The 23,459-nt window shown below is 37.2% G+C and overlaps 2 protein-coding genes across 7 annotated transcripts in view; both read left to right on the forward strand.

The window, feature by feature from the left end:
• Positions 1–23,459, forward strand: part of Fas3 (fasciclin 3) — a 78,572-nt gene that overhangs the window by 42,065 nt on the left and 13,048 nt on the right. The gene's annotated exons all lie outside the window — the stretch shown is intronic.
• On the forward strand, positions 20,432–22,384 carry LOC108018913 (myeloblastin). The gene is made up of 3 exons (XM_017086508.4): positions 20,432–20,706; positions 20,763–21,036; positions 21,093–22,384. The coding sequence occupies exons 1-3, from the start codon at positions 20,486–20,488 to the stop codon at positions 21,486–21,488; spliced, it is 891 nt and encodes a 296-aa protein (XP_016941997.3). The 5' UTR covers positions 20,432–20,485; the 3' UTR covers positions 21,489–22,384.

A 23,459-nucleotide genomic window follows, 5' to 3' on the forward strand; every position in this document is an offset into this window, starting at 1 on the left:
TGCAACAACTTTACAACATTTTGCAACATGAATGGGGTAAACTGCATGAAAAAACATATATTGATTAATAAAAGGGATGAAAGAAATGAACGTGAAACATGAAATATATGAACTCGCGGCTGAAAATGAAACGCGGTCTCTTCAAATGGCTGACTCAATATATATTTTCCGAAACTGTTTGCTTAATGTGAGAAAAGCAAAGTTTTCAGCCTGATTGTTTTTAGGTGCCATGGGGTGAGGGAAAACTATTTTGGCGATGACAAAAGTCACTTTTTTGCCGAGACTTAAGGAGATTGCCTGCGGGGCGTTAGTCTATTGTGATTATGCGATGGCATTTCGTACTGACAGCGAACCCAAGGGGCAATCTGCAGTCAAGTCAGCCACACGGAAGCAACTGGCAACAACTACGCAAGCAACTTGCAACAGCAACACCATAGACAACAGCAACCTCAACGCTTCATTACAAAAGTCTGGCCAGGAAGGAGGCGTTTCCCAAAAGAGACCACAGCAAAATGAAAAACCAGATAGTGAGATACTAAGAGAAAGAAAAAGTGCAAATAGCAAAAGTCTCTTTACTTTTGCCTTCATCTCCATCTTATCTGGCAGATACAATTTTCCAAATTGCTGAGTTACTCTCTCACGGTAAAAGAAAAGCAAAACAATCTGAAAGGAAAAAACAGACGACTGTTTTCGGTTTGAAACTCGGCAGGTGGCAATTGAAATTATGCAACAGTTTTCAGCAAAGTTTAAGTGGGGAAAACTGTCTGGGTTTCCCGCAACATTATGCAATTCTCACACTTATTTCAGATTTTCTCTCCTTTTTCCCCGTCTGTGAACCTTGACATAGTTTCATTTAATTGAGCAAAAGTACCCATATAATGGAGTTAGCTCCACCAGCTGCTAATCAGCCCCTATCAACAGTCCCATCTAAAACAAAATACTGTTGACAGGGTGGGATAATAATAGGGAGTTAGTTGCGGCTAGATCTAGATTGTGGCAGAGCATTCAATTAAGACATTCAAGAGACTGTCACTCTTGACATTTATTAACTTGCAATTGTTGGTGACAGTTCCTTTACAGAGTCCCATTGCATATGACTTCTATAGTATTTCTATGTGTGTCCTTTGTAGGTAGCCAGGCCCAAGGTTTATGGTTATGGGTTGCGTTGTCATGCGGGTCTTGTGGTTTCGCAGTCGATTGTTGTCGGTTCTGCTCGGAAAATGAGTGAAAATTCCGGTTGGTAAGCCTCCAGGGGGTTGACACAAGAAAATTTGGAATGGTTTGCTGGCTAAGAAAAGGGAGGTTGGACTACTGCTGAGCATTTCGATCGAATGTCCTAATGAGATTATTGACAAAAGGCAGTTATCTCTAATTTGCAATTATAATTGTACAGATAAGCACCCCGAGGCTTAATCAAATGTTATTGAAAGTGAAATGAAACGATCAAATAAGTTTAGATTTTGATCAGCAAATACAGTAATATCAGTGATTTAGAGTTTCTGGCTTAACTAAATGTATTTTTCTTAAGTAAATATAATATTTTTCTAAAGAAATAAACTAGAAAACCTGCTGTATTTATCTAGATTATCGTATTGCACACCAGCAATTACCTTCTGGCGCACTTTTGATGCCATTTTAGATACACATACATTTAGCCAGTAGTACATACGAGTATATCATTCTGGGTTCCAACTCCATATATATATATACATGAATATATAGATGGCTTTGCTAAATAGTCGTGTTGACAGTTTATCTCCAGGACTGTCGCCACTCTCTAATCGCCGGTCTCCAGCTGAGCCAGCAGCAAAATTTTTCCTGACGCTGCTTCCACTTGAAATGAAGCGATATAACATGTTGCAACATTGCACACTCTTATACACACTCCCCCTTAGGAATTTTCCTACCCATTTTCCTTCACTACCCTCTCGACTTCCGGGTTTTGCTAACCATTTTGTGCCTCAAATGCTGCTGTTGCTGCTGCTGCTTTTGCTGTTGCCAGTGTCATCTGTCAATATTGATTTAAAATCAATTCATCTCCCGTTGCGCCAATGTCTGATTTTCTACGGTCCGAGCGCACAGCTTGAGGTTTTCATTAGCCGGCAGAATTTTTCAGCAAATTTCCCTTTACCGCCTCTGGCTTATAAAACCTTTCCAAAGTTTCGCATTACGTGAAAAAGGAAGGGCAATGCGTTAAAATGCAGTGAAAATTAAAATAAAGGTAATTAATTCATGGGATAAATACTGTTTCTATTGATTAAACCCATCAATAGAAATTGTATTTATACTATCAATAGAAATTGTGTTTATCCCATGATTTAATTACCTATATTTTAAGTTTCACTGCATTTAACTGATTGCCTTTGCCATTATAAATAAATATCATTAGGTGATAATTGTGTATTTATAATCGTAGTAAAGTTTAAATCCCAACTTGTTAAACGAAAATTCCCTTCTCCGCAAGAATTTCTGAAATAATTGCCTATATTGCCTTTGCCATTATAAATAAATATTATTAAGTGATAGTTATATATTTATAATTTATGTAAATTTAAAATCCCTAATTCTTTTTGTAAACTTTTTAAACGAATATTCCCTTCTCCGCAAGAATGTTGTACCTAACCATACTTTAGAAATTTCCAAAGTCTCACATTACAAGTTCGATCCACCCAGTGGAATGCCTCTTGAATTAATCAAATTTAGAGCCACGACGACGCACCTAAAGGGAAAATGTAGAAAAAGTAATTCATGTGTAGGACGGTGGTGCGATGGCGATGGCCAATCCCTCATTCTCGATGTTCATGACACTTGTCCATCAGTTGGGCAAACAAAACGAGTGGGGGCGTCATTTGAGACGTGTTCGCTCCACCCAAAACGACAGCGATGACGATTACATGGCGGGCTCAGTCCGGGGAAACTACTGAAAGTGCTGAAACTAAAAAAGCGAACCAACCACCCACCCAACGATCCAACGACTCTGTGACATGAGTTCAATGCTCCTTTGCAAATATGCAAATTTGCACTCGATGCGAACCAACTCTTTTTTACAACATTTTTTTTTTATTTTTTTATTTAGGGTACGCGCGCACGCACTTGGCTCTGGGAAAGCGGCTTAAAGTCGTTCGACGGCCTTGTTATTTAAGAATTACTGGGTAAAAATAATGTTAACTTCGGTCTTACACATGCAAGTACCCACTCGCAATGCAAACGAGTAGAAAATGCGCTTTTTATTGGGGATTCTGGACCCCCTGCCTGCCTCCTCATTTCAATTGCATTCAACGACGCTTAACATTTTCACTACCAAAATGAATTTCGCTCACACACACACTCGGCACACACTCATATCAATAAATTTTCGCACAACAAAAGGCGGCGGGAAAAGGGCTTTCCACTACCGGGGGAAAAGCTCTGAATGACATGAGGGCTACAAGGCCTTGGACAGCATGGAAAATATTTTATTAAATGCATTCGCCATCGAGCACCGAAAAATAAATGAAAAGCGAAAATGTTGGCTGCTTGTGAAAATTACATGGCAGTATTAAGCGAAGACGAATATAATTCCTTTCTTTGTCCCCTTAAATTACTTGTTTGCGGTCTCTTGGTATGGAAAAGCCTTTCATAATTGGTTTTTGATTTAACAAATTTACTATTCAATTGAGGGAAAACTGTATTTGTATTTTAATGGCAGGCCTAGCAAATAAGTAAATAAAATTGAACTTGCTTATTAGTATCGTTTCAATAAAAAAATGCAACACATTTTAACCTCAAATCGAAATCAGATTTGGCTTATTTTTCCTATTTTTGATACAAATTGATATTAGGCAAACCCACAGGAGGGCTCGTGAAAAATCCTTTAAATTATTTAACGCAAAATCCCTTTGTATGTTTTTGCATTCCGCAAAATAGTCGAAACAAATTTTGACAAATATTACCACAAAGTTTTCTGACAATAACAGAAAATGACAATTATAAAGCAAATTGTGGGCAAAAGTAAATGAAATTAGTTTACTGGTTTATGGGTCTAATTCAAATGCAAAATGCCTACACACAGAACTTTCGTCACACATGTTGGCCATAAAATTTGCATACGCACAACTACAACCCTTTATGACTTATGGAGAGGCCCCAAAAATGTAATCAACATTCGCCAAATGTACCATGTGAATTTAAATTTGCGATTTAATTAAATCAAAGCATAAATTGCCAAAACTTTAAGTGTGGTCGGGGGGCCATATGATGGCCTCAAGGAAAATGAGTTTGGTCTGGCTTTGTGTTAAGAATGATATGCACGTGTTGTTCTTACAAATGAGTTTCCATTAAAGGCAGACAATTGAAAATTCAATTTTAATAACTGTCGGTGCGTGTTTGTTGACATTTTGATTATCCATTAGATAACTTAATAAGGAGAGAAGTAATTTTCTCTAAAGATTGTTAATTACTTGGAGACTTTTGTGGGCTACAATTAGTAGTAAACTATATTTGCATGAAACCACTAACATTGATTTGGTTGTAAAATCATTTCAAAGTAAAATTTGATATTAAAAGATTTTACCTCAAATGCAAGCCCCACTTAAGCCTATATTTTTTTTGGGAAACATCAATAAAGCAAAATGGTCTTTGCTAACATTTTCAAAGCTCCTTTGTAATTTTAACTAATTTTCTGTCAAGTTTCATCATAAATAAATAGAGCAACTGGATGAAAACAGAGCTTAGGCGGTGCCTTAAGGGTTTACGAAAGACAATTTCGTCCAAGTTGCTGCCACCTTAATTCACTTAATTCACTTAGAGGTAGAAACTTGTAAAAATATTTCTCCCTTAAAATGCCAAGACTGCAACAAAATGTAAACTAATTTTAGTTGAGTGGGAAAATCCTTTGCAGGGGGGCAAAGGTGAATGCTGCATGTGCAAAATCTGCACTCACACACACACACACATGTGCGGCCAATTTCGGGGTGACAGAAAATTTTAAAGTTTTGCGTCTCTAATTAAATTAAGCAAGAGGCCAACTAGAAAAGTTTTGCAACACCTGTGGCAGCCTCCTCTGACCTCACTTCCTTCACTGGAATCTCCTGAAAATTCTTGCACCACTTAAGGACACTTTCATCACCTGTTTTCAGCTAGAATCTGGGCTCTCATTTTACCTGAATAATTACTAAAGTTGTCTTACCAAAAAAAAGAAGAGATTTATGCCTCTAGTGCAGAAAATTAAGGAACTTTCTTTAAATATCCTTTAAACTTTATTTTACGCTTTTTCAAAATGAGCTTAAAAATTGAATAATAATTCTTAAAAAATTAATTTAAAAATAATTAATGCAAGGTAAATTTTAAATTTAATAACCAATATAATATCTTAGAAAAATCCCTTCCCCTAACTAAAACTATTGCGTCAAAGTTGCTGCAACATTGATGTCGCAACATGCAACATGCGGCTTAGAAACATTTTCTGGGGGGTGGAAATCACCCCTAAAAATGTTGACCAACTTTTTGCGAATTGCAACCAATGGCAACCCAAGCTATTGGGATCTCGTATTCGTATGATGTTTACCTTCTGCGATGATGATGTTGATGGTTCTGATGAGAAAGTGGGGTAGATAGCGGCAGATTGTTCACCCCGAAAAGCCGCAGGAAACTCAATGACCATCACAGGTTTCTGTGGCCCTCCACGGCAAAAGTGAACGCAATTTGGTAAGCGAAAATTTCATTAGAGCTGGCGAAATTTAATAAACCCATAGCGACATCGTGCGATGGGGCAAAAAATGGCAGCACAGTAAACATCAGCTTGAGGTGAACATCAACCCCGGGGTTAGAAACTTGCCAAATAATAAAAAAAAGGGGAAATGGAGGAAAAAGCGTTCAACAGTGGAAATTAAATTTTTCCCTTCATAGGGGTTGAGATAGTCGTTCTCAAAATGGGGAATACAAAATACATATCTCTAAAATTGTTCATGCTACAGCATGTTTCGGGTAAATGCTTGGCATATTTTTGCGTTCCATTTGCATTGAGGTCATAGGTCACACATTTCTCGCACACGGCGGGGCGGCGACCATTTTTGATTTATTCGACGCGCCCCGACACACAAACACAAAATGGAAATTTATTGGTTGCACAGCACCATTTTCCGCAAAAAGGTAAACCAGAACCAAAAAAAAAAACCAAGCTTTACTTTGTGGATTTTAAAAATGGTGGTTTAAACGGGGTGGCTCAGAACTGCAATGATGTGGGTTAGAAACACATAAGCTTAGAGTAAGCTGAGGATAATGAATCGCTCTGCTATCGATGTTGCCCCGGTGTGGCATTTAATGACCATGGGATGGTAGTCAATAAACATGTTTATTATGACATGGACAAACATAAACCCTTTCCTTTAAAATTCATAACAAACATTAGAAACATATTAAAAATGACAAATTAGTTACACAAATATTTGTAAAATCATAACTGAAATGGATTATTAGGTTGCAAACAAATTCTCGTAAATTACTTTATGCGGTCGAGAGCCTGTTAACATTAGTAAACCAATTGTTCGTGCTCAACTCTTCAATCAAAAACAATAGCACCCCGGGACACTAAATACCACCGCACGCTTTAACCCCTTTTGCACTCGCTTAACCCCCGGCGGGCATCCTGTCAACTGCCTACCAAATAGCAGTTTAAAATTCCATTCCCTTTAGCCGGCAATCAAACTATCCGAATTGATTTGAATGTGCGTCCCACGAAAATTCCAATAACTCACCTGTGTGAGTTTTAAATTTCGAGCTAAAAACCTGTGGCTAGTCGCAAAAATTCCATCTAAAGGCGACTTCACTCATTTTGGTAGTGCCAAATATGTAAAATAAATACCTGGGAAAATGCTCTCATATTTTGTGAAAATATTTGCGGTCTTCGTTTGCCCAGTTTTTGGCTTCAATTGTAAATAAACGTAATTTGTAATGAAAATCAACCCGAAAACGCTGGCAGGAAAAGCAGACATGAGTAGTTTGACTGTGGCGCTCCATTTGGGCCACGGTTTGTGGCATTGTTGGCATTCCCATTTCCCAGCTCCTGCCTTTGTTTCAGATACCTTTTTTGTTTTCCCTTATTTTTGTTTTTTTTTTTTGCATATGAAATATTTCATGATGGCACTTTAAAGCTTTGTGTATATAAGGTGTGCTCGCCATGGCGACGGAAGGGCAATAAAAATTCCGCAATGGCGTTAGCTTTGCATACGTACCCATACAAAAGCCGCCAAAACTGTCGCCCATTCCCTTTATTTTATTTTATTTTACTTTATTTAGTTTGCTTTGCCATAAAATAAAATTAAAAGCATAGAATATTTTTTGCACTATTTACCCGACTGTTTATGCACTAGCCCCGAGATCTCTCTTTTTGTTTCTGTTACTGTAACTCTATGAAATTGTATTACTGCACGCTATTCCCCTGAAAGCCATTAACCCAAAACAAACCCGAAAAAAAGGAGGAGATATGGTAGCTGTATCTCTATATCTCCCTTAAGCCGCAGAAGTTTTGCGTTGGTAGGAGGTGGGCCAAAAATGTTTCGGCCCCACAGTAATTAGTGTAATAAGCCGAGATGTATGACCCATCGGTGTGTTTGTGCACATATGGGGCTATATGGGTATTTCGAATTTATCCTTATGTTTTCAGTTGAAGTCTAGCCACGTTTTTGCCAGCTAGCTTTGTATTTATCTAATCTCATTGCAATTCACTTTTTCATTAATGTAAAGTATCAAACTAATTCCCCTTTCTCTCTTGTTTATTTTCAGGTAATATTACAGGCCAGTTAAAATCTTTGGTAGGGGTAAAAATTCAAAGAAGTGTCGTGAGTACAAAGTTGCATTTCAAACAATAAAAGGGCCTTCAAAGGGACAAAGCATAAATGCCGGAGAAGGGCAGACCATAATGAATTTGTTCAATTAATAAGCAATCAGCAAGTGCCCTGGCCCCTCTATCTTAACCCTCTGAAGCCGTCGTGACTGCAACACACACACACACACATTTACAAAGGGACTCTTGTGGTCTCTGCTCTTTCATACAAAAAAGTTAAAATGCAAACACAGTTTGCCACTTTAAATCTACATAAATTGCAGTATGGAAAGGGTAAGGAAAAGCTCGGGGCAAAGAGGCATTGAAGAGGCCCTTCAAACAGTTCACAATAAACCAGAGCAAAGAGTGGGGAAAAACTCCAGTTTCAAGGGTGTTCTATGCGGAAAGGAAAATCAATGGACAAGATAAACGTTTACTAAATATGAGTACCATTTTTTGGTTCTTGTGCAAAATGAAAGTGTGGCTGGAAAATCACTTCAGCTAGGAGAAAAACTGTGTGTGGCTAAAAGGTAGTTGTGAAACAAAAAATATGAAGCCAGGAGAAAGGTTATTCAACAGGAATAAGACACTCAACAAAAGCCTAGAAAAGGGGAACTGGCCAGTTGCAAATGTATTTTTCGATGGGGTTTTTACCTTTGGTGATGCAATCAATTTAGGTATCAAATGATAAACAAAAATGAAATAGTCTTACCACCCTACACTTTCAATATATATAAATAAATATTTCTATTAAAAATATTTTCTGCAAATATGTAGATTTTTGATAAACTCATTTTTATTAGAAGATTTTATTCATGAATACATCGATAAATCTATAAGTTCTTTATGAATACAGTTTCTTATATTTTCCTTAAATATTTGCCGAAACTGATTTGTTTGCCTTTAACCTATACCTTGATCACTTTCCAAATACCCATTTCCTAAAACATTCAATCATTATATTTGTCCAGCTGCTCTCTGACTTTCCTATCCTGTCAAAAGAAAGAATTGCACTCCTGATGGTAATTACCCAGACAACACAGACAGAAGCAATCGCGAACCATAATAAATTCATAATTGACAGGGGCTCAACGGATTCCCGCCCTTCGGAGTAGTTAGCCCACTTCGGAACCCCCTTGTTTGACAAATGTCCTGACGCCTGGCGAATTTCACGCATAAACAGGCTGTTTCCACTGCCACTTCCTTCACTTCCTCATCCTGTTTAGCCACTCCACTGCTACGCCTCTCCAGCGGCACTTCCGGCAAGCCCTTAGAGGGTTATTTTCCAGAACCCTTTCGGGTAATTGCAAAAACTATTAAGCCAAATTATGGGTTTTACTTTACGCCGGCGGCAACCCCTTTTTTTTATGCCGCACTTGAGAATTAGAAGTGCCGTGAAAATCAAGAGTGCGCCAAATTATTATATAGATTTAACCCCGCTCAATTCCCAAATATAATATTTGCAGATCTCCGGGAATGGGACCAAATAATATGTACATGTGCATGTGTGCATAAAAAAAAGAGGTTAATATTTGTTTGCCTGCCCACGTTCGCACAGTGAATAATCCGATTGGATCTCAAAACCCCAGAGAATTCCCATGGCGCTCTTTAAATGGCCCAAAAAAAAACACCAAAAAAAAGTCGGTAAAAAACGGAGTGGAAAAAACAGTACAAAATTTGTGGCGCCAATTGATGCACAACAACAGGAGTCATAAAGGAAAAACTCGAACATTTTACCCCAAATATACTGCAAATGCGGAAATGTAGGCGGGTAAAAAAATGAAAAGTCATTCTCACATATTTGTGGAGCTAACGAAACATTTTTCACTTTCGGCTAGTTTGGTTTGGTTTTTTGTTCGCCATGGGTACATTTATTTTTTCCGGCAGAGCTCATCGACTGATAAATTATTTAAGCGACCGTATTTAAGGGGAATTATTGGCTGCGAATTATTCAAAGGGGCAGAGAGAGGTAAAAAGGTGAATGATTGTTGCGACAATTGGCGTACTTTCGGTTTGAATACGGCCAAATTGCAGTTCTACATAAATTGATTTCAATAAAATTGCACTTTATATAAGCGACGCGAAAAGCGATAATTTATGGAAACTACGGAACAGTGGCCAAAACTAAATAGTTGAGGGAATAGTTTTCGTAAATACAGTTTTGCATTATAAGAGCAGATTCAAAATTTCAACAGTTACTGTGAAAAATCCATTTTAAATGTTCTTCAGTGTGATCCATAAAGTTTCTGATTAAAATGTTTCGCTACCTTTCCTCTTACTTTCCATTTCCGTACCGAAACCATTACAAAAAAGATAAATTGCATTGGGTTCGGTCATAAATTAAACTACCAAATTTTCTGCTATTGTAAATCTAGCGAAAATCCTCAGTTGAACGCCTCTAAAGTATTTCCCAATTGAAATTCCTTAAATGCGTGTATGTATATTTTTTTCAAAACGCCAAACCAACGGGTCTTGCAGTCTGTTCACTGAAATTTTAATAACTCAATTACGCACACATTTGAATTCATTAGCGCAAAACACCCGAAAGGGGGTAACTTTGGGAGGGATAGGAAGGATGTTAAGGGTAGCCAGGAGGTAGCAACAAATATATACAATCAAATGTATATAAATCAAATTTAGCGCCGAAATGGCGTTGAGAACCGGGGGTTCCTTTTTATTTCCTATGCCAAAAAAGGTCCACAGGGGTGCAGATATATAGAATTTGGAAAATTATTACCTCTGCAAGAAGGAAAAGAAAAACTAATAACCATGTACGGATTTAATAATAAATCAAGGACGAGAGGGAGAGAGTGGGGAGTTTATACGAGACAGGAAGCGGAAGGAGGGACTCATGGCACATTCTAAATCCGCATTTCAAATAGACAAATGAACGCACGAACAGTAGCTTGCATATAACAATAGCCATTAGCCGGAATTATAGCTCACACTCGCTATATGGACATTTATCAAAAGTATTGCACAATGCTTTCCAAACTGGCAGTTACATATGTCCCATTGTGGTGCTCTACGCATTTCATTCACAAGCGTTCGGGGATCTCCGGAAAAACCCCAGACAATGATCTAAAATTTGGCTTGCGATGGTTTTTTTTGGTCAGTTTCGGAATTCAGGTAGTAAAATCCATGTATAATCCTCTTTTTCGGCTAGATTCCAAGTGGGATTTGCAACCCTCGATCCTCTCGTTAGGTGGGATTAGCAAACTCAGCTTGACTGTTATTATTGTTATTTTTTTGTATTCACTGTTCAATGAATCGCAATTGGGTTGTTCGAGGCGATAATTGACAGCTCAATTGGCGGGGTGGGTCTGGGCTTATGAGGTCACTTAAGGGTCATTCGAGGGCTTATCTCTGTTCATGGAGTGGCAAAAAATGGAACAACCTTTGCTATTTTCAACTTCCCAAAACCCAACTCTTATGAAACCCATAGGATTTTATTTATTTTATTGATGAATATCGTAGATAACCACTAATTAGTTCATCTTTTTAAATAAAATTTTATTAATTTCCCAAAAAATTCTTCCTTATCAGACACATAACTGCTAGCCCATAATTCATTTGAATTTCGTAATTTGATGGCTCAGTCATGCATCAAAACAATTTATTGCATAACGCACCTACATAATTAAACTACAGACAAAGAGACAGAAAATGAAGTCGCAATCCAAATGCACAAGAAACTAATCTCATTAACACTTCACTTAATTTATCCTCTATTGTGCGTTTGTTTTAATGCCGCCCACTTTTCGACCTAAGCCTTTAATCGAATTTCCAAATTTTCAACAAATGCCAAAAGAGGCCGCGCAAATGTTCAAATTTTGCACTGCGCCACTAACAAACCCACTTAAAGTCATTAGCTGTCATTGTGGAAATGTAATTGAAACTCAAACTGAGCACAAAGTGCAGGCCCAGACAAACATTAGCCAAAATGCAATTTACACAGCAAAGAGTGGTAAAAGAAGGCAGATTGTTTCAAAGTTGGATGCAGACAGCACCTGTTTGGATTTTCTCTACTTTTTTTCCTTCGCCCGCCACAACAGCTGACACTTTTCCAGCTATTTCGCCTCACGTAAAAGGCGAAGAGGAAAACTTTTTCCCTGCCTTTGTTGTGGCTGTTAAATCCAACCCGTAAGTAGCCGAAAAACCCCCGATCTAATCCAGGCAAGAAGCCCCGAGGCCCTCTTGACGTCTCAATTTCCAAATGACCAAGCTAATCACAAAAGACTGAGAGAACTGATTTATGCTCGTTTTTTTTTTGCCCTCTTTCCTTTTCCGCTTTTCCCTGATGACATAATTCGGAGCGCTCGAATTTCTACCGCCTGACTTTACACACTCTGACATAATTAGGGTGAACTACCCCCAGCCACTGGTCTTTCTGAATCCCCTATCCGTGAACCCTCTTAAAACTGAATGGACACACCCCTGAACACTTGTGTGCGCAGCTGGCTGTCTTCATTTAAAAATCAAATGCTGTGCTGCAATTGCTAAATGAAAAGTTCAGTTTTTTTTTTGTGAACTGTTTAATATAAAATTATGCAAATTTTCTAGAGCATTTGCTTGCATCCGATGAGGGGGAAAGTCAGGGAAAAATGCAGCAGAACTGCAGAATTGAACGCAGTGTGAAGTGGTTATAATAGGGGTGAGCAGTCTCAGTTTCATTGAAATATATTAAAAATTATTTTAAATTAAATTTATAAATTTGTTATTTTATAACATCAGTTTTAATATATTCTCTTGCTAATAACATAAGGTATATAAAACACTGTGTGAGCTCAAGCATAAGTTCTTGAACAAGGTATCACATTATGCGCCAAGATTTACCCTCAGCTCAACCGCAATAAAGTCGTGGTATTCCCTGGGAAGAACTGACATTTATTACGGCTCCATTTCCCTTTCGAAGAGTGTCGTGCCCTGCATAGAAATGCAAGTCAGTAAAGTCCTGGAAAATCCACAAGGATTTGCTCGGTGATAGCTGAAAGCTTTTTCCCCTCCCCCAAAAATTGGTAAGCAAATCTCCCTTTCGGGGATTTCCACTCCTGGTTGATTGTTGTCAAAGGTCATGAAATATGCAAACAATATACCAGCACACTATTTGTTTCCAATGCGATCCGTTCCGTTCCGATTAGCTAATCGAAGCGATAAACTCTAGATAAAAATCTCAGCTGACCTGTTTTCAATTCTTAATGCCATCCGAAGGTCCCTATTAGTTGATTAATAGTTCGCAGGCATTTAGTCGAATTGCCAGTGCTGACTTTTCAATTGTCTGCTGTTTTGGGTAATGGAAGTAGCTATAGGTAAATGCTAATCACCAAATTGCCATTTGATTGATAAACTGCCAGACACCCACTCACAGAATCACAACCGAAAGGAAAAGCCACAAAAGACGTATCGTCCATGGCGTTTCCATAGCCTCGACCTCAACTCCAGACCGAAACCATAATTAAATATTGCTCCTCTGTCGGGATGCAAAGTCCAAACCGGTTTGGGCTATAATTACCGAAACTTGGCACGAAGCCGTACCACAATTGAGATTTGCCAGGATGGGGGATTAGGGCAGCACGTGTAGATTTATGCACTTGGAAAAAATTCTAAGAAATCATTAGTTAATCTTTACCACAAGATTTTCGATCCAGGCGATTAGTGTTAACAAAAATTGAAGTGACTTTCAGTTAGATAAATAAAGTTATGTATCCATAAATTCTTAAATGATGTTATATTAATTTCAAATTTAGTTTCTAGGGTTCTAGATCCCTTTATTATTTATTATTTATTTTTCTAAAATTGCTTAAGAAAGTAGCATTTTTTCTGAGTGTCCTATTGACAGGAACCGGGGCTAGCTCATCATCATTAACACCCGTCCTGGCAATTCTCGTCGTCCATGGTGATGCGCTGGAGATCTCCACCCATTCTGCTGGTCGTCGGTCGGAGAATTGTCGCTGTGCCAGCATAATAATAAGGCGACCAGGGGAACCGATGACAACGTAAATCAATGCTCTAGCTGTAAGCGAAGGCGAGTCGAAACAATCATTAATTAATGTCAATCGAATCGAATTGAAGCGAGCTGAAATGAAATTTGGCGACAAACGTTTTCCGCTCGAAATCAACGTAAATGAGCAGGACTTCAGAGCAATTTCGGGCTCGGGAATCTGCGGGTTCTCTCAGGTATTCATTGCCGGCAATCCATTATACCCAGTTGAGATATGTAATTCGGTTTACTTCACAACTGCCAGCCACTTTTCATTCTTGCATCGCAAACGTGCTCAGCGTGTTGGCAAGAAAATCTTCCAAGTAAGTTCTGGAAATCGGAAACGGAAACGGGCTGAAAGACATGACAACAAGTTTTTGGCAGAGCGAACATCAACAAATGTCCTGAAATTAATTATCTTCTAGATGTTGGCGAAGAAGAGATGAATATTTAATGGGGAGAAACTGGGAAATAGAAGTAAAAGTGCCAAGACCTGATATTCTCAATTTTACAAGAGACTCCGATTTTATAAATGAGTTTTTTAAGATAAGTCAAAGTAAGTATATAGATTGAAGTATAAAACTTTCACAAAAGTATGGAAAGTATACGAATAAAATATTTATTTGCGTGATAACCTTTCACTGAACGTTTCATTAAACCTACAAAAGTTATTTCAAGCAATCATTATTCCAACCAATTGAAAACAGAAAACATTAAATAAAGTTTACAGAGCGTTATTTAACTTGGAGTCGAACACGCAAAAAAAGTGCTCAATTCAAGCTGGCATATTAACCACTTGGCCAACACATGGAGCCAATATTGAAATGCATTTTTAATGCACTTTTGCACTTTGTGGCTGACCCTCCATCAGACAACTGAAATTTGACTTTGCTTTAATTAAAAAAAGAACGTGGTAAACAGAAAAGGAAGCCAGCAAAAAGGTTTTGTAAGAGCAAATAACAAGCATACGCCCTGTATGCCGGCTGACGAAATATTCACAGCCATTTATCAGACTGTTGAATGCTCAATTTTCAATACAACTCGGTAGTGTTGTCAGCAAAAGCAGCAGCATAATTGCAGTTTAATGCACTTTTATTGGATTCAATGGGCTGCAAACGGAGGAAGCATCAACGTCATTAATTAAAAACACTTTGCCTCGCAGGCGATGGTGAAAAATAAACTTTATTCCCGACCGCATTTATCAGTCAGCCGCTTGACTAAAACAGGAAGAGGGTCTACATATATACACGTACACACAGGGAGAAAGGAAAATGGCCTTGAGGCATGTCAAACAAAATCATAAAATTTATTAAAACGGTGAAGCTTTTAATTAGAGATCCACCTGGAAAATCCTGTGCGCACCCATCTTCTCCCCCTTACCTGTTGGATTAAAAAGTTATTCCATCATAATAAATCTTTTGGCTTGCGCTGGGTTTGCATAATTAGCCGGCAACTCGGACAACTTAAACTCCCACCTCTGTAGACGGTTCCCGGGCATGTCATAATTATGCAAAAAGTGTGAAACTGAAGCTGTAGGAGAAAAAGTTGTCTAAAAACAAACCTTGGCTCATTCTGTTGCCGCTTTTGCTGCTGATATCCCCGGCTCAACTTTCACAACATAATTCGTTATTTATGACTTCAATTATGTTTGCCCGTGGCCACACACACACACACAAACCCAGAGGTTAAATGGGCGCAGTGAGGCAAAACTTAACCCCGGCTCAAGGTATCACACCTTAACCCCCTGTTGGCCCCTGGGCATAGCATACATTTGTCGTCACCTCAGTTTTCTGGCGAATGGGTGACCCCCTCTGGAGAACGGCAGTGAGATAACATTTTAATTACCACTCTAACGAAGGGTCCACCTCCTTGAATATTCCTATGATAAATTATCCAAGTTAAATTACTTGAAGGTTTCCCCTAAAAAGACTACAGTTTTTGAACAAAACTTGTTCCCAAAATGGTCTTTAAGTGTAAGAAATTTTCTAAAAATAACTTTGGGTAGCTATTTTGTAAGTGTTAAGAAATTAAAAGAACATTTTTGGAAACTAAAAAAAATATATTTTTTTTTTTTTTTTTTAAAGCATAAAAAATTTTAGAGCAAGGAAAAGTGGGAAATGTTAAGCTAAATAAATATATAAATATGTTTATTAATACATTTATTTATATATTTTGAATTAGTATTTATTTTAAAAAATTATTTATATAATTTTGAAATATTGAATAAACATATTTGTATATATTTTTTTTAGTTTAACATTTTCCGTTTTCCTTCTTAGAACATCTTTCATGCTCTGTGGAACATGTAGGTACGAGAGAATTTTATTTGGTTAGATTATGTCAACACATTTTATGAATTATAAATGTAAGTGGCATTTAATTTCTACCGCAGGTCCAGCCAGTATGTCAATGCATATTAATAACATAGCAGGCCTGCATTAAATATATATTATTTTTTGTTACAATATTTGCAGAGTTAATATGAAAATATTATTAATAAACTTTAATTACCAGAAGGTGCCAGTTTTTTGTGCAACTGTCATTTAAAATTTATACGGTAAGCGGCAGATAAAAAGTATTTAATAAATGAGTTTTCCCGAGTTGAATAACAAGCCGTTTGTATGTATGTGTGTGAAAAATTAAAGGCAAGTTAATCGACTGTTAAAGTTGAAAAGTCGATACAAAAGCATGGGAGCCAAAGTGGCTAACCTTGGATAAAGACAAGCCACGTCTTCTAACACTGCAGTGCCGATGCATTGGACAACTCTCAGCCTTGGGGCATGGGTTTTGCTGGTCTGGGAAAACATGTTTCCCACTTATCTCTCACACATTTGCATCTGAATGGAAACCGAGTCAGGGACGCCGACAAATGTTGCATTCAGCCGGAGTTGTTGATTTTGTATTTTGTGAAAAGCGCTTAGTTGCCAAACTGTTTTCAAAGTCTCTTCAAGTGGCCAACAAATGCACACAGGGCAATTAAATTAAAGACGAAAGGCAAACAGAAGGCTGGGCAAAAAGTTGATCTTGTCATAGTTTAGACAAAGTTTTATTTTAGCTGGAAAGTTCAGCACTCTGCCATTGTCAGCATAATATTTTATGCTTTAATTAGCAAAGCATTTCAAACGTGCCAAAACTGTTGACAAGCAATTACCAAAAAAAAAGAAAAACAAATCTTTATCCAGAATTTTAGGTCAGCAAAGAGGGAGTGACTCATAACTTATCGTCACATCCGTTCTGCAGATCAGTGCGAAAAGTAAACAGAAAGAGAAACACCTATGTTTTGGCCATAAACTTTGAAAACTTTAAGAGGGTTCAAAGACACATATGGGCCAGCCAACCGTTAAAACATAACCGTTAAGCTGTTACTCATGGCCAAGCAATTTCTTTCATGTGCCTTTGCGCAAATAAATAAAAAACAGAAATTGCAAATATAAATAATAACATATTTAGCATACAAATTAGTTTTGCATATTCATTATGCAATTAAAGTGTGACGTGCGGCCAGAAGAAAAAGTTAAACATAAAACAGAAAAAAATGGCACATCAAATTTGAACGCGTTAATTGTATGGGCAATCAAGCGTGAGGTGGGCAAAATATTTTTAAACAGATTGATGGATTTGTACTCATATTTTTACCACAAAAAAATAATCAATAGAATTGCCTTTGCTTTAAAATTGAAGTTTAATCTTCAACATTGTACGTTGCAATTGGTATTGAACCAATCATCAATTTAAAGAAATTTTATTTTTGTGCATATATTTACATTTGTTAATAAAGTAAAATTGTAACTTACTTATATTTGCTTTACAATTATTTTGCATGCAATTAAACTCAATCAAAAAGTATCAGATATACAAATAAAGAACGCAACCATTACATTTTCTCTTTTCGAAAACGACATTTGCATTAAATTATTTTATATATTTTCTTTTTACCTTTATCTATTATTTTCCTGATCTTAAAGCCATCCCAAAATTGCCTTCTATATCCCCAAAATTAAAGTCCCCCATTAACAACAAACGATAACAGCCCGACATTCCCCCAAGGAAATGTCAACACCAATACAAATCAATATTGTATGTCTGTAGGTATTCCTTCACAACACAATTGACAACAAGAATAATTAATTGATTTTGCTTGCCAGTAACATAAAATTAATGTCAGTTTCGTTAGCATTTACAAGAAGAACTTCTCTATTTTTTTGGGGGCGAGGGCTGCCATTTTCTGATTTCCAGCCATTTGTCAAATTTCGCATTCACCATTTTACTCTCTTTCCGCCCAAGGAAAGCCCATAAATTATGAGGCCAAAACCACAGATCAATTTATTTTGTGGCTCGAGACAGGTTCGCCCTGCTCTAACATCCTGTGAAAATGTCAGCGAAAAAGGAAAAACAATTAAAACCCACTCGCAGACACTTTTTATGAGCACCGGCGACGTCTAGCCTGTATATATAAGCCATTTCAGTTGACTTTATCTACCTTTGGCCCGGGTGCTGATTTGGCTAAGCGAAATTTCAGGCTGTCTGCATAATTTCTCTGCGGTTTGATAAATGTCTCGCAAATCACTGGCGACACTTGGCGGCCTTCCAGTATTTATCCTTAAAAAAAGTAGGCAGCAACAATTTCGAGACAGTTTTTTTGCGTATATATTAATAACTGTCATTTGGGTGGGTCGCTGTCATTGTCTCATCCCCCCCAAAACACACACACAATTTCTTTGATATTTTTTCACTTTACTTATGAATTTCATATGTCTCTTAAGGTTTTCCTTTCCTTCCTTTTTTTACCCATCATTTTTTTTTCCATAATTCAACGGGGCGTGGATCCTGGATCCTTTGGCTAGGTTTAGGTGTGGTTGCAACTTTTGGCGCGTGTATATGAAAATTATGTTAATTTATACTCCGCTTAGCGGGGGATCCTGCTGTTTCCCTCGTTCTCTAGATGGTTCGAAGGCGGCTTCCCTGTGGGACGTCTGTGTGGGTTAACATAATGTTCTAGGGGGTGTTTATAAGGTAAGATCGAATTTTGGTTAAGATTGTCCAAGAAAAACCAAAGATAAAAAAATGTAGATAATTTTTTTTACATTTATTTGTAAATTGTAATATCAAAATTAAAAAAAACAGTATTTTTTAATAATAATTTTTGATTATATTGATTATGTTTGATTTTTTAACATATTATAAAACTTACAATTTTAAAAATTAAGATGAAAATGTATAGACTAACCAAAGAGAATCAATATGTTATTTTTTTTATTTTTCTGCGTATGTTGATCCTAAGTGGCTGAATTTTGGTTAACAAAACAGATCAATAATCTATACTAAGGAAAAATACAAATGCACTTCAAGTTACTAAGTAACAAATTAAATACTTTTTGAAATGTATATTATAGTATCTTATGAAGAAGATTTTTCGAAAAAGAGTTAAAATTTAAAATGTAAATTTAGAAAATTGAAAAATCCTATTTAAACTCAACTTACAGGGTAAAAGCCATTTTCCAACTCCCCTCTAAGCCTTTTCAGCCACGTCTGTTGCTTGCGTGTGCGTTTTTATGCATTAAATTAGGCAACCTTCGTCTGGTCTGGAACATGTTATTTCTGTCTTCTCCAGTTTGGCAGACGCTGTCATCGTCACAATTTGTATAAGCTTCTTAAAGGGTTAAGGCCAGAAAGCGAGTTGCACAAGCAGACGGCCGCAGATTAATTTGGCCAGTAACATGTTGCACAACGATGGGGAATTATATAAATTGCTGGCTGCAATTTTGTAATGGTATTGTTGAATTTATGAGAAATATGGACCGCAATATTTATCACATGTCCAGTGCCAACTTTAACGCTTTCCCTCTCTCTCTCTATATATAGATGTGTGTTCGTTTCAATCGCATATACAAAATCTGTACTGTATGCCATTGCATAATAATCCAGAACTTAGCATAAATTTCTAGGTGGAGAGGTGGACAAAGTTTTGCGGTCCGTTTTGCACTTCTGGTCGGGACATTAATTATGATAATATTTCTTGGACTTTAATTCAGGAGGTCCCCTCAAATATGCTAACATTCTGCCCTGTTCTGGCAACGCCACTTGACTTCATTGTCGGGTAATTACAATAAGACCCTCATAAGCTCATCGAAAAGTGGAGTGCCAAGTGCAAGATGCAAATGGCTGAGGACCAGGGAACCTCATTGTCCCGTTCGCATTAATTAACTGACAGATGGGAATGTCTGCTGGGGAAGTTGTCTCACTTTGTTGTCCTCTGTGGCAGGTCTCAAATAAATCTCTGCCGTTTAAATGCCCCCAACGTCTATAATTGAGAAAGCAAATGTGAAATGTTTGCATTGTAAAGGGAAACTTAAATTGGGGCATAAATAATGCAAATGCCGTGCTGATGATGATGAAAGTGTAAATGTTGCAGCTTCCAGCGAAATAATTAAATTCGATATTTATGCAACTATTTTATTGATTGAAGGGCAATGCGAGCAGAAATCCAGAATTGGTTATGATTTGTAATGTAATTTCCTAAGCAATACCAAATAATATGTTATGCATACTTGAATTATTAACTTATAACTATGCTTTTAGCAAACTCCTGAGTAAATTATTTAGAAAACATCTTACATCTCAAATTGAATATCACTTATAACTAGGAATCGCCGAGTTGTTTATCACTTCTGTTCTAAGTTAGAATTTCTAACAAATTTTTATAAATGTGGCTCTCGTTCCTTTTGCTGTTGCAAGTTCCATTGGTTTTGCTTGAAAATATCAGCACAAGTGACCAGTTTCCGGAACCAACTTATAGCCATCTAAGTGCATATCTAGTTTCGTTGCGGACTCGCAAATATATACACACTCCTGGAGACAATCACTTCTGTACTGGAGTGATCCTAACTAGCCGCCATGTGCTTACTTCAGCTCATTGCATCACAGAGTGGGTAGAGTCAATAAGTATAAACATTATAATGTAATTTCTATATTTATATTTAGTAAAAAAGGTATGATGATGAACCCTAGGAGAATTGTGGTGGCCCTCTGCGCAGCTGTCTTTAAAAGCCCAGAGCCAGAAGAATTTCTTGTTGAAATTCAGAGTATGGTTATCTATCCTTATTATAATAGAAACAAGCAAGATGATATAGCTGTTATTAAGCTAAAGAGAACTATCAAGTTTGATGGCTATCATTTGGCAAAAGCTGTCATAGGAAATGCATCACTGGAAGTGGGCAATGATTGCAAGACTGTTGGAGGAAACTTTGGCATACGAGTGGGTATCTAATAAATAGTTAGGAAGTTCACTAAGAAAATAAACTTTACCCTTAGAGACAAAGATTTGGATCATTTCACAACATGTTATTCGTTAATGTCGAACTGCGACCATTTGCGGATTGTCAAAATGCCAAGAAAGATTTAGGGGAATCTGTGAAGGACAATGCAGATCTTATTTGTGTAAAGTCCTTGGAACACCTTGTTTGTGCCACCGATTTTGGCGGTCCACTTTTTTGCGATGGACAGCTCTATGGAATTGCTCTGGGCACTGTTAATTGCTCTAGCGCGGATCCGGTTTTCTTTAGTGACGTGTCTTTCTACACCAGTTGGATGAAGAAAATGATATCTCAGGGAGTGGAGCTGCGGCCACATCATAAATGGATATTTGCCTTCGCTTTTCTCACCTGTATTTTGGGCAACTTTCACCTGCGGCAGCAAGTGGATATCTAAATCTCTCCGAAAAGGAAAAATTGCCAGCCTCTAAGCTTCGCCTCGCGATTAATGGAAAATTGAGGAAAACCCTTGGAAACTTTCGCCTGTAATGCACCTGTGTGCCACGTGTGGCAAATGTCACGTTCACTTTTCCACCAGAAAACAAAAAACCGCACTGACTTTCCATTCAACTCTAACAACAATGTTTTCGGTTATTGCCAAACTCTTGCACTTTTGCATTAATCAAAGAGAAAAAGAAACTGCCGAAAAAAGCTTAATAAATTTGTACATAAAACATGATTGATAAAGGCCATAAATAATCTCAATAATAAATAGAAAATTGGTCAAGAAAAAAGTAAAAGGCCGCGACACGGCAATTTGATGTAACAACCAATCATTATTAATAGCCACGAAACGCCGTATAAAAACCGACCCGTAAAGGTAAAAAGAAATTGCGCACACACGCGATAATGTTGGCCGAAAAAGAAAAGCCAGAAGTTACCAATAACAAGTTTTTCACCCAACTCTTGTTGCTTAACTCCCATTGACTTTGAGTTCAAGACCCGCTGTCAGTCGTCGGATGGAAAGCCAGCCATAAATCAGTAATAATTATCTTTTTTGTTGCTCTGCAATTGCCCGAATGCAGGTAGCTGGGTATCACAAAAGCTGATAAATCGATGCTGATAAATTGAAAATTACCAGCCAAGCGATATATAATGGCCTGGATGATAAGCTCACCGATTGCATACACAAATGTACATGTAATCGAGCGCACAGCATTTGATTTTCCTTTTATAGTGCTTAAATTGCATACCAATTTGTGGTAGACAGCAGCCCAGACATTTGTGCTAGATTTCCTTTTTTCTTGCTGCCTTTAAATCAACAAGATGTTGATTGGAATAGTGGGATACACAAGACAAATAAATAAATTAAAGGAAATGTATAAAAAGGTGCCCTAATATTTGATTTTAAAGGAGATATAATATATTACATAGAAAATGTCGTTTGACCTATTGTATTAAAAATAAATTATAAAATAAATAAAATTTATTCTTATACTTTTATGAGCTTGAGAAAATGTTAAAACATTCTATAATATGTTGTCAGAAAATCATCAAAATTATTTTCAAATCGAACTAAATTTTTTTACCCACATATGGTGTACCATATTTTTACCACTGTGCCCTGTGCAACTTTACACTACACCCAACCGAAACTGTAGTTGAAAAATCAAAGCTGCCAAGGCACTAAATTCAAGTAAAATCACGTTCCAACCAAAAGACGCTAACGTGGCCAAAATATAGGAAACAATAGCCACAACAGGGGGGTTAAGGCGGTGCATCGATTTGGACTGGCAGACCAAAGTTGATTTTTATTGGGAAGAGTGAGAGCATTAAATTAAATCTATTTGTACAATTTATAGAGGGGAAAAGTGAAGTGAAATGATTTCTATGCCCTCACACATGCAGCAACAACAAGAAGAAAAAATCACTTAAAGTTGGGGCAACGTTTCCGTTGAGGCAAGACCAGTGAACTGGACAAACGTTGCTCTGAAAACTGCAGACATGGCATCAAATAAAACATGGGGAACAACGGAGTAGGAGCTTCCAGTTGGGATCTGTAAATCCAACCCAGAGGACAACGATGGTCCACCGAAAATGTAGCCGGCGAAAAAAAGGCTAAATAAATAAATATCACCAGCTGGGGGAATGGATAAAAAATAGATTTGTGCTGTGAATAAACACATGGATATGGAGCGTATGTCGAGGATTGAGATGAACGCGTGAGGCGGTCACTCAACAAAAAATCTTTATTCACTTTACGAATGTTAAATTATATATAAATTATATGTTCCTTATAAACAAAGGTCCTATTAACAGCATTTTGTATTGTGAATTAATATGAGGTTAATAGGGAGATTTATTTTGTAAATACAAACATCATTAAAGAACTTAAAAATTAATTTATAAACTATGACCAAAGTTCAGA

Source organism: Drosophila suzukii, chromosome 2L (assembly GCF_043229965.1).
Source record: "Drosophila suzukii chromosome 2L, CBGP_Dsuzu_IsoJpt1.0, whole genome shotgun sequence".
NCBI classification, from domain to species: domain Eukaryota; kingdom Metazoa; phylum Arthropoda; class Insecta; order Diptera; family Drosophilidae; genus Drosophila; species Drosophila suzukii.

Bases quoted from the DNA above. Each gene is read 5' to 3' on its own strand.
- LOC108018913 (XM_017086508.4), top strand. From the start codon at position 20,486: ATGTGGCTCTCGTTCCTTTTGCTGTTGCAAGTTCCATTGGTTTTGCTT. The intron at 20,707-20,762 runs GTGGGTAGAGTC...ATTTATATTTAG, and splicing joins TCAGCTCATTGCATCACAGA to TAAAAAAGGTATGATGATGA. The intron at 21,037-21,092 runs GTGGGTATCTAA...CTTTACCCTTAG, and splicing joins GAGGAAACTTTGGCATACGA to AGACAAAGATTTGGATCATT.